The 25,396-nt window shown below is 40.4% G+C and overlaps 3 protein-coding genes and 1 pseudogene across 3 annotated transcripts; 3 read left to right on the top strand and 1 right to left on the bottom strand.

The window, feature by feature from the left end:
- Positions 1–359: 359 nt before the first annotated feature.
- LOC135712308 (uncharacterized) lies at positions 360–2,767 on the top strand (annotated as a pseudogene).
- A 12,790-nt stretch (positions 2,768–15,557) lies between these two features.
- On the bottom strand, positions 15,558–15,869 carry LOC135712307 (histone H4-like). The gene has a single exon (XM_065235273.1). It carries the CDS (start codon positions 15,867–15,869, stop codon positions 15,558–15,560), a length of 312 nt encoding a protein of 103 aa, XP_065091345.1.
- A 247-nt stretch (positions 15,870–16,116) lies between these two features.
- Positions 16,117–16,500, top strand: LOC135712306 (histone H3-3-like). The gene has a single exon (XM_065235272.1). It carries the CDS (start codon positions 16,117–16,119, stop codon positions 16,498–16,500), a length of 384 nt encoding a protein of 127 aa, XP_065091344.1.
- A 1,552-nt stretch (positions 16,501–18,052) lies between these two features.
- On the top strand, positions 18,053–23,476 carry LOC135712305 (uncharacterized). Its single transcript, XM_065235271.1, has 4 exons — positions 18,053–18,337; positions 19,100–19,612; positions 19,685–19,872; positions 20,335–23,476. The coding sequence occupies exons 1-4, from the start codon at positions 18,053–18,055 to the stop codon at positions 23,474–23,476; spliced, it is 4,128 nt and encodes a 1,375-aa protein (XP_065091343.1).
- The last annotated feature ends 1,920 nt before the right edge of the window (positions 23,477–25,396 follow it).

Here is a 25,396-nt window from a genome sequence, read left to right as displayed (position 1 = left end):
GCTTAACCCGCTTAATATGACTGCCGATATATAAAAAAAGGTATCATCGAGATGAATCGTATCATACGTATATATTCCAAGCACTGCTATCTCACACTGGAAAGGAAAATAATGTGTGTGCGAAATGCTTCCGTGCGGTAGCCGATAGGTAATCCGTCTGAATTTACAGCTCCCGCAGTTGGCAATCAACTTGACCAGAGCAGAAGGAATGAATTTAAAAATCGGCATCTGCAAAGCAACTCCACAAAGCACAATGCAGCGTAGAAATGAAATCTGACTGTTTTTAGATCCCATTCAGTGCGACTGTTTTTTCATCAGGTTCAGTGAATGCCGATCACTGCGAATGATGAATGCGGAAAATGTACAAGTTCATGCAGTCACAGGCAGAATGCGTTCCCTCTTCAAGCCCTGATCTGGTCAATCAACGGATCTACCCGGTTTCCTCTAATGAGGCTGCAAACCTAAACGAACCAAATCATCAACTTCCTTCAACTTCCACGAATGATAAATCCGGTTACTTTGCCCAGGGCTTTGTCATAGTAACGTCGCCTGCTCATGTAAATCAACCAGGAACTGGTTATTCTGATGCCATCGGAACCACATCGTCAGCCACTGACAGTAATACGGATGCGCTAATTGTATCGTTAGCAGACGATACAATTCGGTCTTCAGAATCTGAAGACAGTTTGAACTAAGCAGAGCAAAATCAGCAAAAAAATGTGCTCTTCCATCATTTAAACAGACCAATCCCAACAAATTCGCCGAATCCTCTTCGACCGCTTTAGCAATAACGGTTTCACATCATGAGAGCAATGTTTTTACAACAAAATCCTTAGAAGAGTTGCTGAGATACTCCGAAGAAGGAAAGGAAATTCAACAGTACGCCGCTAAAGGTGAACTTTCCGAGCCCAAGCAGCTAGAGCTTTCCAGCATTATTGCAAAGTTCCATTTAATCACCAGAAGCAAGCTACTAACTGAGGACCTCCGAACATACGCTCTGGCAGTAACATCACTTTTAAGTTTGAACGTATCGTAAGTCACAATCATAGAATATAAGAACAACCAAAACGAATGTTTGTTTTTCTTGCAGAATTATTTTATTCCAAGGAGCGGGGATTGAAAAAACCACGGTGAAAAGATAGCCAACAAGATAGGCAACCTGAAACAAAGGAAACGGAAGCGTGAAACAAGAGAGAACCAATACCAAGCATCCAAGCAATCAACAGTCGATTCCCAGCCTAATCGAAACGTAGTTGCCGAAGAAGCAGCTAAATGGTTAACGCTCAATAGTGAACCATGGTCAGTTGTCCTTGATAGGTGGAAAATTAGCTACGAAGCACGCAAAGTTGACTTACTATCCAGAAAACGTATTCCCCAAATTTTTACGGCATATCCGCAATACAAATGTCAGCATGGTTTTCAACTGGTGAGTTTTGTAAATGAAGTTAATAATCTATTAAGGAAAAATAGTGCACTGTAGTCACTGTTGAAACAAGTTTTCAATCAGATCACCAGCGCTGTTCTTCCTCTATCGCTTAGAAGTAATAGCACACATAAATAGACTTAACACCCAAAACATTTTGCAACCAAAATATCGTTATCGTCGAGTGGGATGAAATTGTGTCTAACAGTAGTTTATTAGCGGCACTGGTGGTGTAGTGGTTGGCGTGATTACCTCTCACCCCAGGTTCAATCCCAGTCGGCGCCGCCGGGATGTTCTGAGGCATAACATCTCTGATCACCCCGAAAGTAAAGCCGTTGGTCCCCGGTCCATGAGTTGATGGATCGATAGGTAGGGTCCAGGTGTGGGAGCTGTCTCCCTAGCGTCGGTAGCATTGGTGCTCAGCACGGAAAAGAAATCAAGGAAAAAAAAACAGTAGTTTATTGAAATTAGAACACTACAGTAATGCCATCTAGTCCTTGCAGTGTGTTCATTAGATAGAATTTTCGTCACGATAGTTTTGATCGTTTAATGTTTGAAGTATGCGGCTGTTTATCGGTGGTGGAGTGACTAATTCAATTTACTGAAAATAGCTTGTATTAAGTATTTGTTTCCAATTTAATTTTAGATCGATATTTATTTTCACGAAGATTTTCCGAATGCTGAAAACGGATTGAAGAAATTAACACACTTGGTACCGCAGATTACAGAATACATTTCCAAGAAGGCAGGGGACCCATCGGCTGTATCATTAATCGAGCGATTGACTGATGAAGGAGCAAGTAATGGTAAAACATCCCAGCTGTTGATGTTAATAAGTATTACCTATTCATTTTAATATCCTTATTTTTTATAGATACGAAAATCTGTACACTGTTGCTAGCGCTAAGTACCACCAATTCCGGTTGCATCTCGTTTCAAACCTACCACCTTGGTTGGACAAGAGGATACGCTGATTTTCGTAGATTCTTTAGAGAAAGCCCAATCAAAAATTCAAGAAACCTACCGGAGCTACACAGAGCTGAATCTTCCAATCGTACCAAAATTAGATGCAGTGGGAGAAAACTTGGACCAGTTTTGCAAGGAACTTTTTTTGTCTGATACGGCGATGTGTGCTATGAGTTTCAATCGGCATCAAGAGCAGTTGACTTATTAATTAAACAGAGTGCCGTCCTTGGACTTCCGTTTTCAAAAATTTCGAAATTGGTTTGGCACTTTCTCAGCGGTTATATTTACGGCATAAAACAACGAGAATCCTACGCTTCCATAAACAAACTCCAGGCTTATCTCGAGACGAAAAAAGTGGACAGTGAATTAAGAGCATGACTCGGATCACATGCATGAAACCTGGATGTACAATCCTTTCTGCAACTCCAAGTCAATACCTTACACATCTTAAAGCCTACCATCATGTTCCGTCCGTATATAAATATAGATGTACAATATCCGGATGCCACCAAATTTTCTCTAAGGTATATCCATTCAAAAAACATGTTATTAATCATTCGGGAGTTCACAACGACAGCAAAACCGAACTTATAAACAGCAGTATAAGTCAGCATGATCAGTCTTCGCTGCATCTAAATATTTCGACAAATATGACAGGTTCTCTTTATCATACCATTTCGAAGGTAGTTCGTCGAAAATAAGGTGTATTGAAAGCGGTGATGATCAGCCAGTTCATGTCGACCAAGATCCAATCAATATACTCGACCAAATGGCGCTAAAACTTACTCTTTTTATGCATAAACATAACAATTTCACGGGAAAGGATGTCTATCAGATTCCAAATGAAATAAGCCTCATGTTTTCAGAAATAGCAGATAAGTAGAAAAATTCAAAAAACACATAGGGGAAATGACGGCTTCGGCATGCCAGACTATTTTCGGCAACCCAAATTGAAACACTATTTCCACTGGATTTTCTTACGAAAACACTTCGCTGAATGCATGCAAACGATTCTTTATGCTTTCAGCTTCAATTTGACTATATTTTTACCACTGAGAAAAAGCAATCTAGCAAGGTTTTCTTGAAATGAAACACACGCACTACAAATTGTAACTGATTTCGAGTTACCGATAATAGAACAGCAGATTTACATGCAGTTCAAATGGAACGGTTGCCGAAGAAAAACTGGTTGCCGACAATACTCGCTCTCACTAGAGAAGATTGGAGCTTTGTAAAAGCGTTTCAAAACAGTTTTTGACAATTCTTTCGACTGAAATTGTTAGAGCAGCTGGCAGCAAAAGATTGTAAACAAACCAATACTGCATATGTGTGCGTTCCTTAGAGAAAAAGGCTATAGAAAGAAGGTCGCTGCTTAGGTTGCCGAGAATACGCAAATTCCCCTACCTGATTCAGAAAATAGTTTTAACTTTCAAAAACAAATTGATAAGATGAAAACCATATTTGACTTAATAAGTACAGATCATAAGTTTTTTTAAGTCTTTTTAAAATAGTGTAGGATTTGAGCTACCAACGATAGTCACAATTGAGGAAAATGACAATACTGCTTCAAAATTGTTAGATATCGAAAACGACGGGGACAGAGTGCATGCCAATTATTACTTGATTGTTATGCCTATTGAATTCCAATTCAAAGCTTTTTTTGAATGCAATGATATATTAAAAACCACGTTACAGAATACAAAAAAGCTACACAAATCGACTGAAATCTCAAACTACATAAATGGAAGTACATGGAAAGCTATTGAACAAAAGTATGAAAATGAATACGTGCTGCCTGTATGGTTATATGCCGATGAATATGAAATCAATGTGTTTGTGGTATATATTATAAATTCCCTACAATACCCAAGGAATTCCAATCCAGGTTATGCAACATATTTGTGGCTGGAATGGTTAAAAAATCAGATATTATGGTAGTAGGTATGAATATGCTTATGCATGTTTTAGTAGATAGATTCAAACGAATTGAGAGTGAAGGAATTCATATTGTTCTTGATGGAGAAACAAAACTAGTTAGATTTGTGCTATGTTTGATACAAGGCGATAATTTGGGTGTTCACTCGATACTGCTTTTCGCGAATGGATTAATGCTACATTTTATTGCCGCTTTTGCAGACAGCCTAAAGTGCTTTTAAAGTCGGATTGTCAAGAAAACGCTGATTGCCTCCGTCGGCGACAAGATTATGCTTTGGATTTAGAAATAGGACAGCCTAGTGAAACAGGAATACACGGTAATACGGTTTTCAACGAGCTTCCATCTTTCCATGATACCGAAATTTTAAGTGTTGATGCGACTTGTACAGTTCGGCTATTTGCAAATACGGGTTAGTTGAAGTCTTAAACTATTGTATCTACAGTAAAAAGTACTTCACTCTTAATGACTTCAATATGCACAGAAAAAGTTTTGGAAAAATTTGTATAGACAGCGAACTTTCTCGAATGCCAGATATAGTTGATGGTTATAACAGTAAGGAAAAGGGCAAAACAGTTCATATGCGTCTAACTTTTAGTGAAACGCGTGTACTGACACATTACATTACTTTAATTAATTTAATAAATTTGTACCAAACGATGACATGGTGTGGAAGTACTGCATAACGCTTAAAATTAACTGAGTTCTGCCTAAGAAGTGCATTTTCAATAAATCTGATTGATCAATTGCGACGGTTAATTAACATGCATCATAATATGTACGTTGACCTGTTTAAGAGAGAACTTAAGCCTAAACACCACTTTCTCGTACATTATCCTTCGGTTATCACTGCATCAGGACCAGTGAAGATATGATGTGTTTCAGATATGAAGCTAAACACAGAGCTTTTAAGCAGTATGCTCATATCATGTCTTCGAGGAAAATGTGTGTTATACTCTTTGTATAAAAGCTTTATTGCAATTCGCGTACGATTTGTTCAATCAAAGTTTTTTTTAAAGTTCCTGTCACAGGAGATTTCAAAATGTTTAATTTGGGCCAACGTAAATGAGCTTCTACAACCATTGAATATGGATTCAGATTTAAATATGCAGATTGCAAGTAGTGTCGAGTACAAAGGAACTCAGTATAGGGCTGGATATTTTATGACTCTGTTCGAAAATCATATAATGTACTTATTTGAAATCATCGAGTTCATCATGCATAATGACGAGTTACATTTAATAAGCCAACACTGGCAAGTTGAAAATTTTTGCGAACATTTTCTGGCGTAAGAAGTAACAAGATGTTTATCTGTAGTAGATGTGCTAAAAATTGAGTTATTTGATAGTTCTCCAGTATCAGTACATAAAATCGGTGATCAGTCTAAAATGTATTTCCGAGCTAAAAATAGTTCAATGTTAATCCTGTAGAAGCTAAGTATGTATAGTTTGTAATAAAATTTTATATATAATTCATATTGTTTTATTGCATTTATATATGTTGCATTATTTTCCAATTATGTATTTTAGTTAGGAACATACGAATTGGAAAATAATGCAATCATTGTAATAATTGACTGTGAATCAATCAGATTATAAAAAGCAAAAGCAAAAGCAACGCAAAACAACGTGTTTTCCACAGAATTTTTTTTTATAAAATTTACTGGATTATCATCTAGGTTCTACTTAAACACTTCGTAAAAGATACGGGAGAAGTCACGTAGCTATTACGTGAAACTCCAGTGGGATGAGGGTTCATTAGTTCATTCTAGGCTACCTATGATCCACGTAAGAGCTACGTAAAAAGTGCGATGGAAAAAAGCCACCTATGTTTTCACGTAGCATTGACGTGTGGATTATTTTGAGTGTAGGTATATGGAGAAACTCTCTTCTGCTGCCTTGGCACCTAAATGCAAAAGAAAAGGGCAATCTCTTGAGGGTGATCTGATGAAATTAATTTGAGCAATTAATTTGGTATGCTCACGGATGATGAGAATGATCCATCATCCAGGCAGAATTGCAGTAAATTTACACGGCTTAATTGTGAATACCACTTCCGATTTCCATATTCTTCGCACGGAACTTTTGAACTTGGTTAAATTCAAGTTTTCACTGCAAATTGACCGTCGGAGTGAAAATTACTTAGAGTTGAGCCAGTTCAAGTAATCCAAATGAAAATAAAAATGAAATCCATAATTCTGGGTGACCCATAATTGTGATTTTTACAGCTCACAAACAGCGTGTCATTAACAATGATCTTAAAACCCTTGGAGCACTGTTCAGCAAGCAAGCGCTGTTGACTTCTCACTTATTTTCATATAGGTCACTCTTGCGATCAAACGTGCAAGTTCCAAATCGTTGAAAAGAAAAGTCAAAACTAGTTATTTTTTATTCTCTTCAGTTCCTCATCTCTTGGTTAACATGACCGGCATTTCTATAGTGGTACTAGGCGATTGTGGCCGTAACCTTAACATTACAACCGCTTGCTACCAGCTGCCTTTGGATACGGTTAGATACGGACGAACTCGTTCGACTTTCGGTGTTTTGGTTTGAAGGTTTCTAGTGTTTTTGTTTTTGCTTCTCAGTTGGTTCGTTTTTTTTGCGCGGTTTGTTTATGATTTTTTTTTTTGTTCAGTCATCCAACAGTAGCTACTTATCTTAGTTACATTGTTCAATGTGGTACAGGTAACCATCACCTTAACATTGAGGTAAAAGTAAACCTTTCTCTCAATGAGCTTTTGGTGTTATATGGAAGCCTTGTGTTGTTGATTGTTTGGGTGGGTAGCTATAATGAGCTGCTGGTTGACTGTTCCACGTGGTAGGCTAAAAGGAATCGAGGCGAGATTTTTTCAAGTAGGTATTTTGGAATGCTTTTCATGAGTAGTTTTTGCGTGAAAGATATGTATAGAGGTTGAGCAGAAGCATAGAGAAGGTTAGAAACTGACTTCCCAAACCATTTGAAGCGTGTATGGGAATTACTAAGCGAAATTCAAACCTTTTGACCATTGCCTTCTACTCTGTGTCTAAATTGCTATGAGAAAAAAGTTCGATATCTATTCGAGTATGATTTTTTTTTTCAACTACAACTTTGATCAAAACCGTTTTTTAGTCGAACGACAAATGTGACAGTTGTTAATTGATTACACCCATCTGGAAAATGTAAGATTCTCTTATTGATTTGCATAACAAACATGCAGACTTTGTGTGTCGTCGGAAGATTTTTTTCAAATAATTTTGTAACTCTTAAGTTAGCTTATTTTCGAAAAATATTTATTTCCCCAAATGCACTTTGGCTAGAAAATTATCTTAAAAATGGTTTTGTATGAAAATACTAATTCTAGAAAAACTTTCATGTTCGCTACAGTTCATTGTAAGAACTGAAGTTAATTTTTTTGTAAAAAAAACATGTTGAGCAGGGTTGTCTTAACCACCCTTGGGGCCCTTGGTCTATTTTTAATTGTGGGCCTCCTATGATTTGATATAGGTGAAAATATGTACTTGTAACAATCATTTTTCGATTAAATTTATTTTTCTAATTTGCTTTAAATTTAATACATATTGAACTTAATCTGTTTACGAAAAATTTGTTAAAAGAAGTGTTGATATCAATATTAATAAATATTTCCTACTCAATATTCATGATGAGCATCCAATTTTGTCGGGTTTATATCATCTCTCAATTTATGTTTTACTCATTTTAATTTATATTGAGAAGTTGGTGGTCATTTAAACATCATGAGGATTATTTTCACATTTAGGAAAACCATTTCCCAGATAGCAATGTTGGCTTTATCACAGCCTTGAATGCTGGCTTTATCATAGAATGCTTTAAAACCTACTTGGATTCAATCCAAAAGTCAATAATCAGTTTGTACAACCCATCTTCTTCAGGTTCCCAGTTCTGGCTTACTCAACGCAGGTATACCTTGATGTAACGTAACTGTCACTTTTGACTTCCATTGTTGATTTCTAGCTAACAATCATTAATAAAAAAACAGAGTAATAACACCATCAGAGACATGAGACAATCCTTCATCCATTGGTCATGCCAATTTGAATATTGAATTGTTAATATCGACGATGGAAGTCAAAACTGACAGTTACGAGGTATACCTGTATTATGAAATGTACTTTACCCAAGAGACCCTCTCCCTAGGACGCTCTTTTTAAATGATAAAATTGAGTGCATTCTAGGCGGTGGGAACAAGAACTAACCAGAAACTTTAAAAAGTTGGTGCTTTGTAAACCGAGCAACTTTGTCGAAGACCGTACAGCTGTAGAAAATATGCCCTCGTCTTTAGAAATTTTGGCCACGCTACTGGTCTAACTGCCCTAAAGTTCTGCTGTAATGTGATAGTACAGTGAGAGTTTTTATTTTTATTTTAATGTTATTGCGGTTTATTTTAATATTTAAACTTTCTCGACGAAATATGGAAGGTGCCAAAATATTCTGTGGCTTTTAGAACTCTTACCATTTCAGCTTTTCCTTGACGTTTTCGCGCGCAAACGAATTAACTAGCTGGTTTTGTTATGTAAACATGATCAGCAGGAAGCTTGAGAAGAAAGGGGTCAAAAATAAACACCCGAAAAAGAGTCATGGAAACCAAGCGTTAGATATATTACTAGCTGGAAACGGTAAGCGCGAAAGTCGAGAACGAAATATGAGATCGACGAAATTAAAACCACTCAAGTGTAGCTGGAGAAAAAAAAATCGCAATATCAACTTGTATGATTTATTGTCTCAAGTTTTCAACACGTTAGTTTTTGATACAAATACAAAACTAACCAACGATTTATTTCGTAAAATATATGATTGAGAAAGATATGATTGGTGTCTCTGAGTTGGAGGACCTGGTTTTAGCCCTACCGTTGATACGGTACTGATGTTGAGGGTGTAAGAAATCGACACTTACATTTAATGTTCATGCTATTTGTTTTGCGTGTACGAAATTGGAAATCTTATGACATTATCAAGCGGGTTCTTTAGATCATGATTTGGATTTGAAGAATGCGTTAAAACCTCAATAAAACTTGCAATTTAACTTGGGATCAGCGTCTTAAAATTAATCGTATAGTGGTCTTGAGCAAAGTTTTAGCAGAGTAAATTTTATACAAGTACAGCAATCAAATTTGTTGTTGATAAATATGGTGAATTGTTATGAACACACTTTCCCCGCAGACAAAAAATTGAATTTTCACCATCGCGAAAATGTCTTTTCGTTTAATTTTGTGGCTAAGTTGGCATAAACAACTAAATTGTTTACCAGCTTGCATACAAAATTGCTGATTAATGCGATATTGCGCTTAAACTTATGAGAAATATCGTGTAACTTTCTGCCAAATCTAGCGTTAACTAGGTGTGCGCTAGGTACCACAGAAATTTACACGAATTTTTCAAACGGTGCATAGTCATTTCCACATAGACTTCAAATGGTTCGTGCACAGTCAGTTTAATTAGTTCAAATTATAGGAGGATAATCAGGACCCGATTTGGAACCGTTGGAGCGAAAGTTTCACATTTTGCATCGGTCTAGTAGGGCTTAGATCCAATTTTTGGCCGACTAAGCACAATCGTCCTTGCCTCTATTTTTCGAGTGGATTTTTTTTTTCACAAAATGGTATATTTTCACTGCAGATGACTTCAAAATTTGTTTAACTTTCCGTAAGATTTGTTTATTTGAAAAATTGTTTAGATATCGTTAAAAATCTAACACTGCTTCCTAACCCCAAACTCGGCATACGGATTTTAAATTCAGCCTCACGCATTGAAAAGCCTTTGAATTCACTTCAGCCTATCAGATGAAGGAGGATGAAATTTATGTTACTATGATGCACATAAATGGAGCGTCATTTATCATATAAGTTTACATTGTAGATCGCTTAGGGTAATGAGAAATGTCATGAGATATTCCATAAATTGTATGCAACCGTCTATCTTTGTAAGAAAATTTTCTGGTAAGTTTCTGGTTTACATGAAAAGGAAGTTTACATGCATGAATGTTTGCATGCATGGATGTTTACATTACCAGTAACATTCATATTTTTTCTGTGATTGATTCGGTAGCTCCGCTTCTTTGAATTTGAGACTAATGGGTGCAAACATTCATATCACGCGTTCTTGACTTGTTAACGTCGAAATCATAATTGACTTGTTAACGCCGAAATCATAAATTTATTAGATGGTTTCTGCTTGAAAGGTCCGAAATGGGCGATTAGACCGAAGTTATTCTCTATCATACACATTAGACTGGTTCAAAATATCGATTAAGCTCCACCAAGCTTAATCAATTTCAAATCAATTCCTGGTAATTCTCCCAAAATTTGAGCTCATTTGGATGTGACCTCATACTGACCCTTTGAAGTTTTTATCGGAACTACTATAGGGAAGTGAACTTTTTGTTCTCATAGTTCTAGCCCTTCACTGTAATGATCTGTGGAAGAGTTTGTTGTCTGGTCTAAAGTGAAATGTTATCAGCTGCAACTTTGCTCAAGACCGCATTTGGAGTGAACGTCAAGATAATTAGTTATTAATTAATTAGGAAGATAATATTCTTCTGACATGCTTCATCAACTGCTCAGCAGGCCACATTGGTGTAATTGGCGTGAATAATAGAGCAAACAATCCAGCCTACTATGTCATAAGTGGAATATTCAGTGTTGCCCCGAAAGCGGTCGATTAATCATTGGCCACGAAATAAATTAGTAACTAATTATCTTGAACTCTAATAAAAAAGTTGTCTGTAACAAAGTCATAAAATTTCAAATATGAACAGCTAGCAAGCTTTTCCATAAATTATACTGGTGAAGTGCTAGGACGTTGAGAACATAAAGATCAGTAATTTCCATATAAACTTTAAAGGGCCAGTGCGCATCCAAATAAACTCAAATTTTAGGAGAATGATCAGTATGTACTTGATTTAGAATCAATTGACCCTGATGGAGTAAAATCGTTATTTTTGAACCACCCTAATAAACATATTCAATAAATTTTCAAAGCATGCTTTGAAATCATTTACATGTTTCCCACAATTAGTATGGGAATGCATTGAGCTACATCAGCAGTTGTCTGATAACTATACAGTAAATCTTTACCGGGTGCCAGGACACTGTGGAGTAGAAGGTAATGAAAAATCTAATGAATTAGCCAGCCACGGATCATCGAAAATTGTTCTAGGACCCGTGATATTTTATAAAGTCTCTCCATGCTCTATCAAGATGGAATTAAGGAACTGGTAAAAGATGACGATCGAATTTGGGAATCGGAACCAGGGTTCTGCATTTTCGAAACAAAGAAAAGAAAATGAACTCTCTGCAGAATCGCCTTATTTAGAGCAATATTATTTTCATGTAAGTCATTGTGTTTCTTGTTATCAAGTCACGATGCATATCCCAACAAACAATTTTAACTGAAAAATGACTAAATTTTTTTACCTGATGAAGCTTATTTTTGCCTGAATAAGCTATTATTCTGCATGCAATGTTTGTTGGGATTCCTCCTGTCAAACATGACATGGCTATCGCTTGTTTCGTTCGTCTAGTTCTTCAGTTCATTTCATTCGAAGCAAAGACTTTTTGACCTTGGACTACGTCTGTGATTTCTATATGGGGGTACACTTTGTGAAAACCGAAAATAGAACATGTAACGAAACTATGAAAGATTTTGAACGTTATTAACTTAGCTGCCCCTGAACCAATTTCAATAATTTTATCACCAATCGATCAGAAATTTTTTTACGCATCTGTTAATTTTAAGACTTTATCATTTTTCAAAATGTCAATATTGAAATTTACACGAATTGAAATTATCAACGATTGCCTGTGAAAAGCGATTTCTCTAACACAGATTTCAAAGTTGAATTCCATCCGATCTCACCAAACGGTGCTGATTCAATCACCACGTGGTGAGTGGTGGTATTCTCCAGTACACAACAAAAGGCTTTAGTTCCAATCACCGTGTTTGGTGGTGTCCGCTCGGTGGCATCAACAACAGCAGCATGCTTTCGGCGCGTGGCGGTGAACATTGTTCTCCAATACACAACAAAAGGCTGCCTGCAAGCAGCGAGCTGCATTCCACAAGAGCATCAATAGAAGGAGGAAGAAGCCGTATCGGTATTGATCGGAATCAGTAGCCCTTCGTGAGTCGCTGTGGGCCATCCATGTCAAGCGCGTCATACAAAAGAGTATTAACAGAGAGAACCCCGCTCAAATTCCAATTCCTACACAAAACACAAGCTCCTGTTGTAGTTAACAAATAAGATTCATTGTGTAAGACCACGTAGTCCTACGTCACCATTGCGTGCAACCCCATAGGGCTGTGCCTTGTAGTTTTTCATTTAGGTTCTGCAGTGTGACGTCACAAATGAACTCAGTGTTCATCGGATGAACTTTTTGAAAGTTCAGTGGTGATGTTTACAAGCACTTAGAAGTTTTTTTTTTTTGATAATGTTTTTTAAAATATCCTAATTTAGTATCCGCACAATATCGGTTGCCAATAGGGATGGCATATAGATTATATGTAGTAATAAATTGTTAGCTTATATTAATCCAGAATCATTCTGGAGTCCAAGATGGCGGCCATCGGTCTCAGAAAACGTGTCAAATACCCTACAATGTATGTATTTTTGAAACGGGGGGGATAACGCGAAGGTGCCGAAAGTCGTTGTATGACACCATTTTTATCCATGATGGTGGCCATCGGAGAGAATGTCAAATACTCTAAGATATTGGGTATTTTTGCCGATGCCGAAAATCGATATTCAACGCCATTTTGGAATCCAAGATGGTGGCCGTCGGAGTTCACAAAAAGTGTAAAATTCCCTAAGAATTTGGTCCGGACTCTATGTGTCACCACGATTTTTATGCCTCAGAAAAATCCCACCGACCCCGGCTGCGATTGAACCCAGACCCTGATTTGTAAAATACCCACATTGATCGGTATTTGACAGTTTCAAAAACCGCCAACTTAGATTTTAAAATGGCGTAGATTATAGGTTTCTGGTCTCTAGACGTTACTGGGAAGAAGTGATGAACCAGCCAGTGGCTGAAAGTCACTCTAATAAAGAAAAAAAAAAAAACGTTACTGGGATTCCGAAAATACTCATATAGATAAGTATTTGACAGTATTTTCCACTTTTTCTTGGATTTCAAAATGGCGTCTGACATTGATTTTCGGCATCTACGTGTCATCCCCGTTCCGAAAATACCTTTATTTTAGGATAGTTGACACCTTTTCTTAAATCGATAGATTTCAAAATGGCGTCGGATATTGATTTCCGGCTCCTAGATGTTACCCCGATTAAAAAAAAACCCGTAGTACTGGGTATTTGATAGAATTTCCCACTTCTTATGATATCAGCCGATTCCAAAAATACCTAGTTTGATCGGTATTGGACAATATTTCCCATTTTTTTGACGTAGGACTACGTCTTTGATTTCTATATGGGGGTACACTTTGTGAAAACCGAAAATGGAACATGTAACAAATTAAGAAAGATTTTGAACGTTAATAACTCAGCTGCCCCTGGTCCAATTTCAATAATTTTATCACCTTTCGATCAGAAATATGGCTACGCATCGATAACAATGCTTCCGAATGTTGATGTTCAGCAAGAAACTATTGAAAAACTGTTAAATTTCCAGCATTGTCCAAAAGCGTCGAATTAACTAACAAATCCACCAATTACCTACATGCATAAGCTGCTTCCCCAGCACAGTCGCCAGAGAGTAGTAAGTAGACGAAACAAGTCGAAGTGGCATTCGCCTCCGATCCTCGGGCGCGTGCGGATAGGGAGGATGGAATTGCGTAATATTTTGCGCACTCATCTCCATACTCAAAACCACACGCTCCCAATGACCACACACAATGCTCTCCAGAGTGTTATCTTGTACCAAACATGGAAACAGGGGATACACTCAAAAAATATATCACAAATGTAATGCATGAAATCCTCGTGAATTTCACTAAGCTTTCAAAAAAAAAAAAAGTTGACAACCTAAAGAAATCGTTAATGGACTTTGTCGTTCAGTTTTTTCCTGAAAAGTTTTGTAAATAAGCTAGAATGAAATAAAAAACTTTTTTTTCCCATACAGTTTTAACCGCTTTACTACCAATCCCCAGAGAGCCAAAACATTAAAATTTGAAAGAGAAAATTCACTCTCAATATCTCAACATTCCATGTACTTTGATGACACTCTGTAACATTTGGTGGGGGAGGAAGGATTAACATTTGAAGTCCCTCCCATTTAGCATATTCTGCATAAAAACTACAAGGGACAGCCCAATGGGGTTGTACGCAATGATAACGTAGGACTACGTGGTATGATATAATAAATATTTTTGTTAACTGCGGCAGGAGCTTGTGTTTTGTGCAAGCTTACTTCAGCTTACTCACCGGGTGAGTCGATCGTACTCAATTTCGTCTGATGCATTAGGTTGTCAAAATCTGAGTAAACGAGAAAAGTCAAACTGAGTAAAAGGCACTCAGTCAGCCAAATCCGGGACTTAGAAAAAAAAATACCAGCCGTGTCGGAGCAAACACCCTTGCAAACGGTGAAATTATTGCATAACACAGGCCGAAATGCATTAAGGTAAGTAGGAATTGCATGCTGAGACGGTTTTCAGTCGTCTTCAGCACCAGTTAAATAAATCTGGAGCAGCTAATTTCAACTTTTTATCAGAACAAAAAAAAACAAACTTCCCGGCTGAAAATATCTCAGAGTGGTTTTGGCTCACTCTGCGCGAGAGCGTTGTTTACTCAAAATTGAGTAAAAGCGCGTCTACTCACTTTTGAGTAGCCATACTTCCCACTGAAATGAGCATGTTCGACTCAATTTTGAGTTGTTGTGAGTTACCGAATAGGAATTTTAGCGGGGTTCTCTGCTTATTCTCTTTAGATTGTCCTCAGATTAACCAAGGCGCGTACAACCCAGGCGGTTTTTGTTGATTCTCTTGTATTTCGACTGGAATATCATTGGAAACGCACTACTTAACTAGAACTACCCCAACACAACAAATGAATGCAAATGATTGTCGGTACTGGATTAGTAGTGGTAGATCTCATACCAGTAACGGCCAACTTAGGGTAAATCTAACAACCTTAAACTGAAAAAAAATCATCTTCGATCACATCCCTACCACCTTTCAAATCCCGACAAGAAAGTTAATCAAAAACACATTTTTAATTCATTTGGTGGCCCTGAAAAGGGCCGTTTTGTTGTCTAAGCCGATGATGCTAATTTATCCTCCGAAACCGTACAGAGTGCGTCCCTGTCGCTTCAGAGCGTAAACGACATCCATTGCGGTGACGGTCTTCTTCTTAGCGTGTTCTGTGTAAGTAACAGCGTCTCGAATAACGTTCTCTAAAAACACCTTCAACACGCCTCTGGTTTCCTCGTAAATAAGCCCGGAAATTCGCTTAACTCCACCACGACGAGCCAGACGGCGGATGGCAGGTTTAGTGATGCCTTGAATGTTATCACGCAGCACTTTTCGATGACGCTTGGCTCCTCCTTTGCCGAGTCCTTTTCCTCCCTTGCCGCGTCCGGTCATTGTATATGATGGTGTCGTCGGTGAAGGTTGAAACGAAAGTGAACAAAAATTTCAAATTTCGGCTTTTTTAAACCTACTCGAGGGTTAAATTCTTCTTGATAGTTGTTGTGTTCTTGTTCTTTCATCGTTTCTGATTGGTTTAAAACAGCAAACGCATTTTATAAAACAGAATGGAATTCGTCTTTATTTTTATTCTACAGTTTGCTTTCATCGACTCCACGTCGTACCCATGGAAAATGGCTCGGAAATGGTGGAAAGGCTCCTTGCAAGCAGTGGCCGCTCGCAAAAGCGCCCCAGTCACCGCTACCGGCCAGGTATCGTCGCCCTGCGTGAGATCCGTCGTTATCAGAAATCGACCGAACTGCTGATCCGCAAGTTGCCTTTCCAGCGTCTGGTGCGTGAAATTGCCCAGGACTTCAAGACCAATCTGCACTTCCAGAGCTCAGCTGTTATGGCTCCTCAGGAAGCTAGCGAGGCTTATCTGGTCGGTCTGTTCGAAGATATCAACCTGTGTGTTATCCACGCCATGCGCGTCACTAACATCGTATCCGTGGTGAACGCGTCGAAAATCTACAAAATCGGCCCTTTTCAGGGCCACTACAAAGATTCCATAAGAGAGTTATTTAAGTGAACTTTTAAACTTCAGATTTAGATCGGCTTTTGTTCTGTGGATTCTATGCAATCAGTAACGGAGCAAAACTATTCCGTGTACGGGTTAAAAAACATGCTCTCCAAAATGTACGTTCATGCGTTCGCTTTCTGACGCGGAGTTGATTTCGAGATTTTGAAAACAAACATACAGCCTGGTCCCATACATCCCATGAGTCGGGCTAGCAAATCATCGCGGACTGGCACTGCTCACCATACACGGTACGGTACATGGGTCGAGCCAGAGACGATGTATAATAAGAGACGCGAAGACTGAAGCCAACATTTTAAATGTTCCAATCGAACCGTCTTGCCGTTGCCGGATGCCGTCACTGAACACGCCAAGCGCAGACAGTCATGGTCATGGATTATCACCAACAACCAAGAAACAAAACGGCCCTTTTCAGGGCCACCAAGTTCATTTAAGAAAAGAGTTAGACTAGATTTTTTAAAGAACTACAAAAATAGTTTTCACCATTAAGTCAAGGCTATTTTTTCTCATTGATGGCGCTGTTCCATTGATAGTAAGTTAGAAATTTGGAAAAGTGGATGGAACGCTTTGGATGTATATTATGGTCAAAAAAAGTCAAAAGAAATCATTCATGATCGTTCAGTTTTTTCCTAGAAATTTTTGTTAAATAGTATTTTCGTGCAGAATATGTTAAAAGGGAGGGAATTTTTATGTATTTTTTATGCAAAATGTTAATTCTCTATGTGATATATTTTTTGAGTGTATCCCGTTTCCAAGTTTGGTTACAATATTACAACTCTGCAGAGCATTTTGTGTGGTCGTTGGGAGCGTGTGGTTCTGAATATGGCGATGAGTGTTGTTGGCAACACGGGCCAGCACTTTCCCGCAGGGATCAATGCGAGCAAAGTGACATTCCTTGACAGACAACGACAATGACATGGTAGGGTAACGATAGAACCAAACACAAAACAGTACAAGTGATCCAGCTAACACGTTAAAATCTTAAGCACATATTATTCGTAGTGAAATTATACGTTTATTTCTTTCTTTCCACATAATTGTAAGTACAATAATTGAATTAATCCTAAGAAACAAGGGAAACATAAAAAAAAATACATATTATAGCTACTACAAAGACCTACATACATTGTTACGATACGACGGAGAACGTACACGTGGAAGACTTATATTGTAAGTAAACACCCTTGTAAACCATTTAGAACATGAACTATATGCTATTAAATTATAGCTTAAAGCCATACTCAACCACAGTACAACGAGTTCGCTGTAGGAAAGTCCGAAACATCTCCGCTCCCGTAACAAACTTTAAGAATATAAATTCTAACCTCACATCTGTCGTCAGTACGGATCAACATCCACTATCAGGATGAGTAATGCTGGGGATATGACGGAAAATAGACATTGTCGAGTCTGTAATCAGCCGGATGAAGCGGACAGACGAATGGTCGAGTGCGAAAGTTGTAGGCAATGGTACCATTTCAGATGTGCTGGTGTTGGAGACAGCATTGCCGATGAGAGCAGAACATACTTGTGTACATTCTGTATGACATCGACCGCTGTGTCGGAATCGGCTTCTACGACGGCTAGTGCACGAGAAGCCAAGTTGAGGCTCGACATGCAACGTTTAGCCGAAGAAAAGGAAGTACGGGCTAGATTATTAGCGGAAAAGGAATGTCAGGATAAGGATATGCAGGAAAGGGCGATGCGGCTGGAGAAAGAAAGGAGGGATAAAGCCATAACCGATTTGATGGTTTTGGAGAAGGAGTTCATCGATAAAAAGTACCAGCTGTTGCAGGCTCGCTTGGAGGAAGACGAAGACGGAAAAAGCGTTAGAAGCCATCACAGTGCCCGTCAGAGAGTGGACAAAGTTCGAGAGTGGATGAACGCGCAGCCGGCAGTGACCCTGAGTTCCAATACAGGGGGAAACGTCCCCCCTGGGCTCACGTCTATGGCAATTAGCGTAGTGCATCCACCATTAATACCCACGTTCCAAACAAGCAGTGGACGTCAACCAGCGACAACCTCTGGAGAAATTTCGTATGGTACCAATTTTGCCCCTGCATTCAAGGACCTGATTTCGCCGGTGACCTTGTCGCGATCCGGTTTGCCAGTGGAAACTTTAACAACGTCTCCGAACAACGTACCCCCAGCACCATTGCAGCAATCCACCCCGAGACGTTCAGCAGCCAATGTGGTAGGGGCTGTCTCGTCGCTGCCAGCTCAATCACTACCGGCAAGTGTAGTCGGCAATCCAACGAACAATCATTGCACTTCTTGGAACAATCGCGATCCAAATTACGATCAAGCTTTATATCCTCTAAGTCAATTAAGGCTAGGTAACCAACCTACCAGTTCACTCCCGGTTAGTAGAGATTCCGCTATCGGATCGTTTAATCCCACATACCCTTCTATACCACCAAGTGGCCTTGCTTATCCATATGTGCCGCCTAGTGGCTCTGCTTACCCCTCTGTACTGCCAAGTGGCTCCGCGTACCCCTATGTGTCGTCAAGTGGCCCTCAACATTGTTTACCAGCACTAAGCCGCTCCACGTACCCTTCGTTGTTGACAAGTGTTCCGATAATCCCACAGAGCGGAATCTCACACTCTTCTGCATTACCTTCGGGTATGAGTCGTGGCGGGTACAACCTTCCTTCGCAACATTATCCGGGGATAAGCGTTTCCAGTTATCAAGCTCCAATCTTATCGGTGTCGCAGCAACCCAGCATCCCGGTTCAGCACCCATTCGGTCCAAATTCACAACAACTAGCAGCTCGTCATGTGGTGCCCAAAGAGCTTCCATCGTTCTCCGGAAATCCAGCAGAATGGCCCCTTTTCTGGAGTAGTTTCGACACGTCCACACAGATGTGTGGATATACTGATGCAGAAAACTTGATGCGGTTACAGCGGAGTCTGAAAGGAGACGCCAGAAAATCCGTTAGCTGTTTTTTGCTGCATCCAGCAAATGTTGCCGAGGTGATGAACACTCTACACTCGCTGTATGGTCGTCCAGATACGATCATCCAAACACTGCTGAACGAAGTACGAGCCACTCCTACGCCGAAGCCGGAAAAGCTGGAAACCCTGATCAATTTTGGACTGGCGGTGAGAAACCTTTGCGTACACCTTGTGAGTACGGGGCAGGAGATGCACTTGGCGAACCCAATTCTATTGCAGGAGCTCGTGGAGAAGCTGCCCGCGAATATCAAACTAGATTGGGCCCTCCACAAGCAACGTGTACTGGTTGCGGATCTACGTGCATTCGCAGAATATATGAATGTGTTGGTCACAGCGGCTAGTAGTGTTACGGCAATTGGTGAATCTAGCTCACAGAAAGCAGATCGGCTAAAAGGAAATATGAAGGCGTTTGTGAACCCCCACTCTACTGAGGTGTCCCGGTCAGAATGGCGGAATAAAGAAGGAACAAGCTCAGGAGTAAGTGCGTCGGATATCAAAGTGTATCGGCCGTGTGCAGTCTGCAAAATTTCTGGCCACAAGCCGAAGGACTGTGATACGTTTAAGCGAAAAAGTTTATCTGACCGCTGGAAGGTTGCAAATGAAATTAATCTCTGCAAAAGATGCTTGTATCCGCATGGGCGATGGCCTTGCAAGGCTCCAGCGTGTGGCGTAAACGGGTGTCAGCAACGTCACCACCGCCTGCTACACCCTGGAGAACCACAGGCAGAAACGACTAGTACCACCACCACTACCACCACGGGAACGGTAGCTGTTCATCAACATTTGCATAGTCAGATACTATTTCGTATAGTTCCGGTGTCGTTGCACGCTAATGGGAAATCAATCCATACCTTTGCTTTTCTCGATAGCGGTTCCGACTCTACCCTGGTGGAAAACTCCATCGCGAGGCAGCTAGGAATAGTAGGACAACCGGCTCCGTTATGCATGCAGTGGACGAACGGAGTAAAGCGAATGGAAGAAGCGTCGCAGCGTGTCGAACTTTACATCTCTGCATCGGATTCAACAAAGCGCTTCGCCCTGAATGGTGTACACACCGTAAAAAGTCTGGATTTGCCTCGACAATCTCTAAGGTTTGAGGACTTCGAACGAGACTTCCCACACCTTCGAGGGCTTCCCGTGAAAAGCTACAATGATGCGTCCCCTGGTATTTTGATCGGTCTAGACAATACCAAGATAAAAACGACTCTGAAGCTGAAGGAAGGTAAATCCGATGAGCCAGTAGCAGCGAAAACTCGGATTGGTTGGGTGGTATTCGGACGGAACCGAGGTCCCAACGAAGGTACATCTCGCCGCATTATTCACATGTGTAGCCAACCCTGTGATCAGCTACTTCACGACCTAGTGAAAGATTTTTTTCGGGTCGAAGGCGCGGGAGTATCCTCGCCAAACGCTTTGGATTCTGCTGACGACCGACGTGCTCGAAGAATTCTAGAAGCCACTACAGTTCGTACTCCCAGCGGACGGTTCCAGACGGGGCTTTTATGGAAATATGACCAGGTAGAGTTCCCCAACAGCAGACTGATGGCAGAACGGCGGCTGCACTGTCTGGAGAAGCGTTTGCTGAAATCTCCAGAGCTGTATTCTGAGGTCAAGCAGCAGATCGTGGCATATCAAGCGAAAGGCTACGCCCATATAGCAACGGACATGGAGCTTGCGGAAACAGATCCGAAGCAAGTGTGGTACTTGCCCTTAGGGGTCGTCGTTAACCCGAAGAAGTCGGGAAAGGTGCGCGTAGTTTGGGATGCAGCTTCGAAGGTTCAAGGTGTGTCCCTCAATTCCGTTCTTTTAAAAGGACCGGATCTGCTTACTCCACTTCCGGCGGTACTCAGTCGATATCGGCAAAGACAGGTTGCCATCAGTGGAGATATACGGGAGGCGTTCCACCAGATCTTGATTCGACCGGAAGATCGCCGTGCACAGTGGTTCCTGTGGCGAGACGATCCATCGCTACCAATACAGATACTTGTTATGGACGTAGCTACATTTGGCTCCTCTTGCTCTCCGTGTTCACTACAGTTTGTTAAAAATTTGAATGCGGATGAACTGGCAGAGGAGTTCCCGAAGGCAGCTGAGGCGGTGAAGGAAAACCACTACGTCGACGATTATTTAGACAGCGTAGATACAGTCGACGAAGCGGTACAGTTGGTGGATGAAGTAAGGACGATTCACGCTAAGGGAGGATTCGAGATTCGACATTGGTTGTCGAATTCGTCGGATGTCATCGATAGAATCGGCGCATGCAGCGAAGGAATAAGCAAATGTTTCGTGATGGATAAATGTAGCAGTACAGAGCGTGTATTAGGCATGGCGTGGCAACCGACGGAGGATGTCTTCTCATTTTCAATCCAGTTGCGCGAAAACCTCCAGCCTTTGATGACTGGTGATACAATTCCGACGAAACGGGAAGCCCTGAGTCTTGTGATGAGCGTCTTCGACCCACTGGGATTGCTGGCTGTTGTTCTCGTTCATGGAAAGGTGTTACTTCAAGATATATGGAGAGCTGGTGTAGACTGGGATGAATTCATCCCGGCAGACACGTTCGGTCGTTGGAAAACATGGATTCAGATCTTGCGGCAGCTCAATGAGGTGAAGATCCCCCGTTGCTACTTTCCCGGCTACGGGCCTCAGGCGTACGATTCTCTGGAGTTGCATATCTTTGTCGACGCTAGTGAAGCAGCTTATGCAGCCTGCGCATACTTTCGTGTGTTAGACCATGGGATCGTTCGCTGTTGCCTAGTTTCTGCGAAAACGAAAGTCGCCCCTCTCAAACCGTTATCTATCCCCCGGTTGGAGCTCCAAGCCGCTGTTATGGGAGCACGCCTGTTGAAAACCGTCATTTCTAACCATACACTGAAGATTCACCGCAAAATACTCTGGAGCGATTCCACTACAGTTCTGTCTTGGCTGGGATCCGATCCACGGCGCCGTACACAGTTTGTGGCATTTAGAGTCGGTGAAATCCTGGAAACTACGGACATCAAGGACTGGAGATGGGTTCCGACGAAGTGTAACGTTGCAGATGACGCTACAAAGTGGGGTATTGGACCTAATATTGAAGCCAATAGCCGCTGGTTCAAAGGGCCGGGTTTTCTCTATGAGAATGAAGACTACTGGCCCCAACGTGAGCTTCCGTTGGCTGATTCTCCGTTGGAGCTGCGGCCGACGAATGTGCAGATCCATGTAGAAGTGGAACAAGTGATTGACTTTAAGCGTTTCTCAAAATGGGAACGGTTATTACGAACGATCGCATTCGTGGGCCGATTTTACAAGAATTGCCTTAGCAAAACTCGGAACGAACCAACTTGTTCTACATCAACGTTAAATCGCGAGGAGCTGAGGCATGCGGAATTCACTGTTTGGAGACTGGTTAAGCTGAATGCATATCCGGAGGAGTTTACGATGTTGCTGAGAAACCAAAAGAAGCGTCCAGATCATCAGCAAACGATCAAGAAAAGCAGCCGTCTTTATGGAAAATCTCCAGTTATTGGCGAAGGTGGACTGATCCGTATGGAACGACGCATGGGGGAAGCTGATTGGATTTCCGACGACGTTAAATTTCCAGTGATTCTGCCGAAAGCGAACTATGTGACCTTCCTGCTAGCTGATTGGTATCATCGCACATACCGGCATGCCAATGGAGAAACTGTGGTGAACGAGATCGTACAGAAGTATTCCATTTCGGCCTTGAGAGTGCTTGTGCGGAACGTAAGCACTCACTGCAATTGGTGTAGAGTCTATAAGACGAAACCTCAAACACCACGAATGGGACCCCTACCTGCTGTACGATTAACCCCTTACGTTCGGCCGTTCTCTTTCGTTGGGTTGGACTACTTTGGCCCGATTACGGTGAGGATAGGTCGCAGTAATGCTAAGCGATGGATAGCACTCTTTACGTGTTTGTCAGTTCGTGCGATCCACCTGGAGGTAGCATCGAGTCTCTCCACCGAGTCCTGCAAGATGGCCATTCGGCGACTCGGATTGCTGTGTTAGATGTACAAAGGCCTGATGAGGGTATAGCAGAAGGAACTTCGTGCAATACGGGTGGGGGCGTGTTGGCAACACGGGCCAGCACTTTCCCGCAGGGATCAATGCGAGCAAAGTGACATTCCTTGACAGACAACGACAATGACATGGTAGGGTAACGATAGAACCAAACACAAAACAGTACAAGTGATCCAGCTAACACGTTAAAATCTTAAGCACATATTATTCGTAGTGAAATTATACGTTTATTTCTTTCTTTCCACATAATTGTAAGTACAATAATTGAATTAATCCTAAGAAACAAGGGAAACATAAAAAAAAATACATATTATAGCTACTACAAAGACCTACATACATTGTTACGATACGACGGAGAACGTACACGTGGAAGACTTATATTGTAAGTAAACACCCTTGTAAACCATTTAGAACATGAACTATATGCTATTAAATTATAGCTTAAAGCCATACTCAACCACAGTACAACGAGTTCGCTGTAGGAAAGTCCGAAACATCTCCGCTCCCGTAACAAGTGTGCAAAATATTACGCAATTCCATCCTCCCTATGCACACGCGCCCGACGATCGGAGGCGAATTCCAATTCGACTTGTTTCGTCTAATTACTACTCTCTGACGACTGTGCTGGGGAAGCAGCATATGCATGTAGGTAATTGATCATTTTGTCAAGCTTCTGCATTCATGTTCCATCAGATGTCACAGCTGTTGTTTGCGGTGACATCAATCGGAAACTAGACACAATCTGTTTTCCTATAATTGTTCACAGAGGACACTGCAGTGCAAAATATGTCTGGTACCTCTATATATGCATTTAGATTATTATTCGAAGTCCCTCCTTTTTTACACTTTCTGCACACAAAATAGCTCACCCCTCACAGAATTTCCAGCCGAATTTTATGTATGGGGCGGGGCATAAAGTATCTTTTGCGCAGAATATGTAAAAAAGGAGGGACTTCAAATGTTAAAGCAAATGCATATATAGAGGTACCAGACATGTTTTGTAGTGTCAGGTACTCTATTTTGTAATCTGTGAAAGGGAAATCACAAATCGAGTGTCAACAAAATACATGGCATGTTGAGAGATTGAGGTCGTGAGAGCAAATTTTCTCTCTCGAATTTGAATTTTTTGGCTCTCTGGGAACTGGTAGTAAAGCAGGTAAAACAGTATGGGGAAAAATCATTTTTATTTAATTGTAGCTTGTTTAACAAAAATTTCCGGGAAAAAACTGAACGACAAAGTCCCTGACTAGTTTCTTTAGGTTGTCGTTCACTTTTTTTGTTTCTGAATATGCACCGAAAGCGAATTATTCCCACTTCTCTCAATTTCTATATGGGAATTTTTATCACTTCCTACCAGCGGAACAGCGCCATCTCTGCGGAAAATGGTTGAACAAAATGATTAATTGGTGGATTTGTTAGTTAATTCGACGCTTTTGGACAATGTTGAACATTTACCAGTTTTTCAATAGTTTCTTGTTGAAAATCAACATTCGGAAGCATTATTATTGATGCGTAGCCATATTTCTGATCGATTGGTGATAAAATTATTGAAATTTAACCAGGGGCAGTTGAGTTATTAACGTTCAAAATCTTTCATAATTTGTTACATGTTCCATTTCCAGTTTTCACAAAGTGTACCCCCATATAGAAATCAAAGACGTAGTCCTACGTCAAAAATACATAAAAATTCAGCCTGTAAGAAAATACTATTTATCAAAAATTTCTAGGAAAAAAGTAAAGGGTTGTGTCCTAGACACGACCGCAGTATGACGTAGAACCACACAAAATTGTTGTTTTTCATGCATTTTTGACTATTATACTTTATCTTAAAATTTTCAAGTATTTCAATGTTTCGGTTATGGTTGATTCAAAACAATTTACACATTTTCTTTACAAATATCCATGTGA

Source organism: Ochlerotatus camptorhynchus, unplaced genomic scaffold (assembly GCF_037179485.1).
Source record: "Ochlerotatus camptorhynchus isolate MF236.1 unplaced genomic scaffold, CSIRO-AGI_Acam_v1.1 ptg000470l, whole genome shotgun sequence".
NCBI lineage: Eukaryota > Metazoa > Arthropoda > Insecta > Diptera > Culicidae > Ochlerotatus > Ochlerotatus camptorhynchus.
Note: the sequence above shows the minus strand (reverse complement) of the source record. Positions and strands in the feature narration are given on the sequence as shown.

Bases quoted from the DNA above. Each gene is read 5' to 3' on its own strand.
- LOC135712307 (XM_065235273.1), bottom strand. From the start codon at position 15,869: ATGACCGGACGCGGCAAGGGAGGAAAAGGACTCGGCAAAGGAGGAGCC.
- LOC135712306 (XM_065235272.1), top strand. From the start codon at position 16,117: ATGGTGGAAAGGCTCCTTGCAAGCAGTGGCCGCTCGCAAAAGCGCCCC.
- LOC135712305 (XM_065235271.1), top strand. From the start codon at position 18,053: ATGACATCGACCGCTGTGTCGGAATCGGCTTCTACGACGGCTAGTGCA. The intron at 18,338-19,099 runs GTTAGAAGCCAT...ATAATCCCACAG, and splicing joins AAGACGAAGACGGAAAAAGC to AGCGGAATCTCACACTCTTC. The intron at 19,873-20,334 runs GTTTGTGAACCC...TTTTCTCGATAG, and splicing joins CTAAAAGGAAATATGAAGGC to CGGTTCCGACTCTACCCTGG.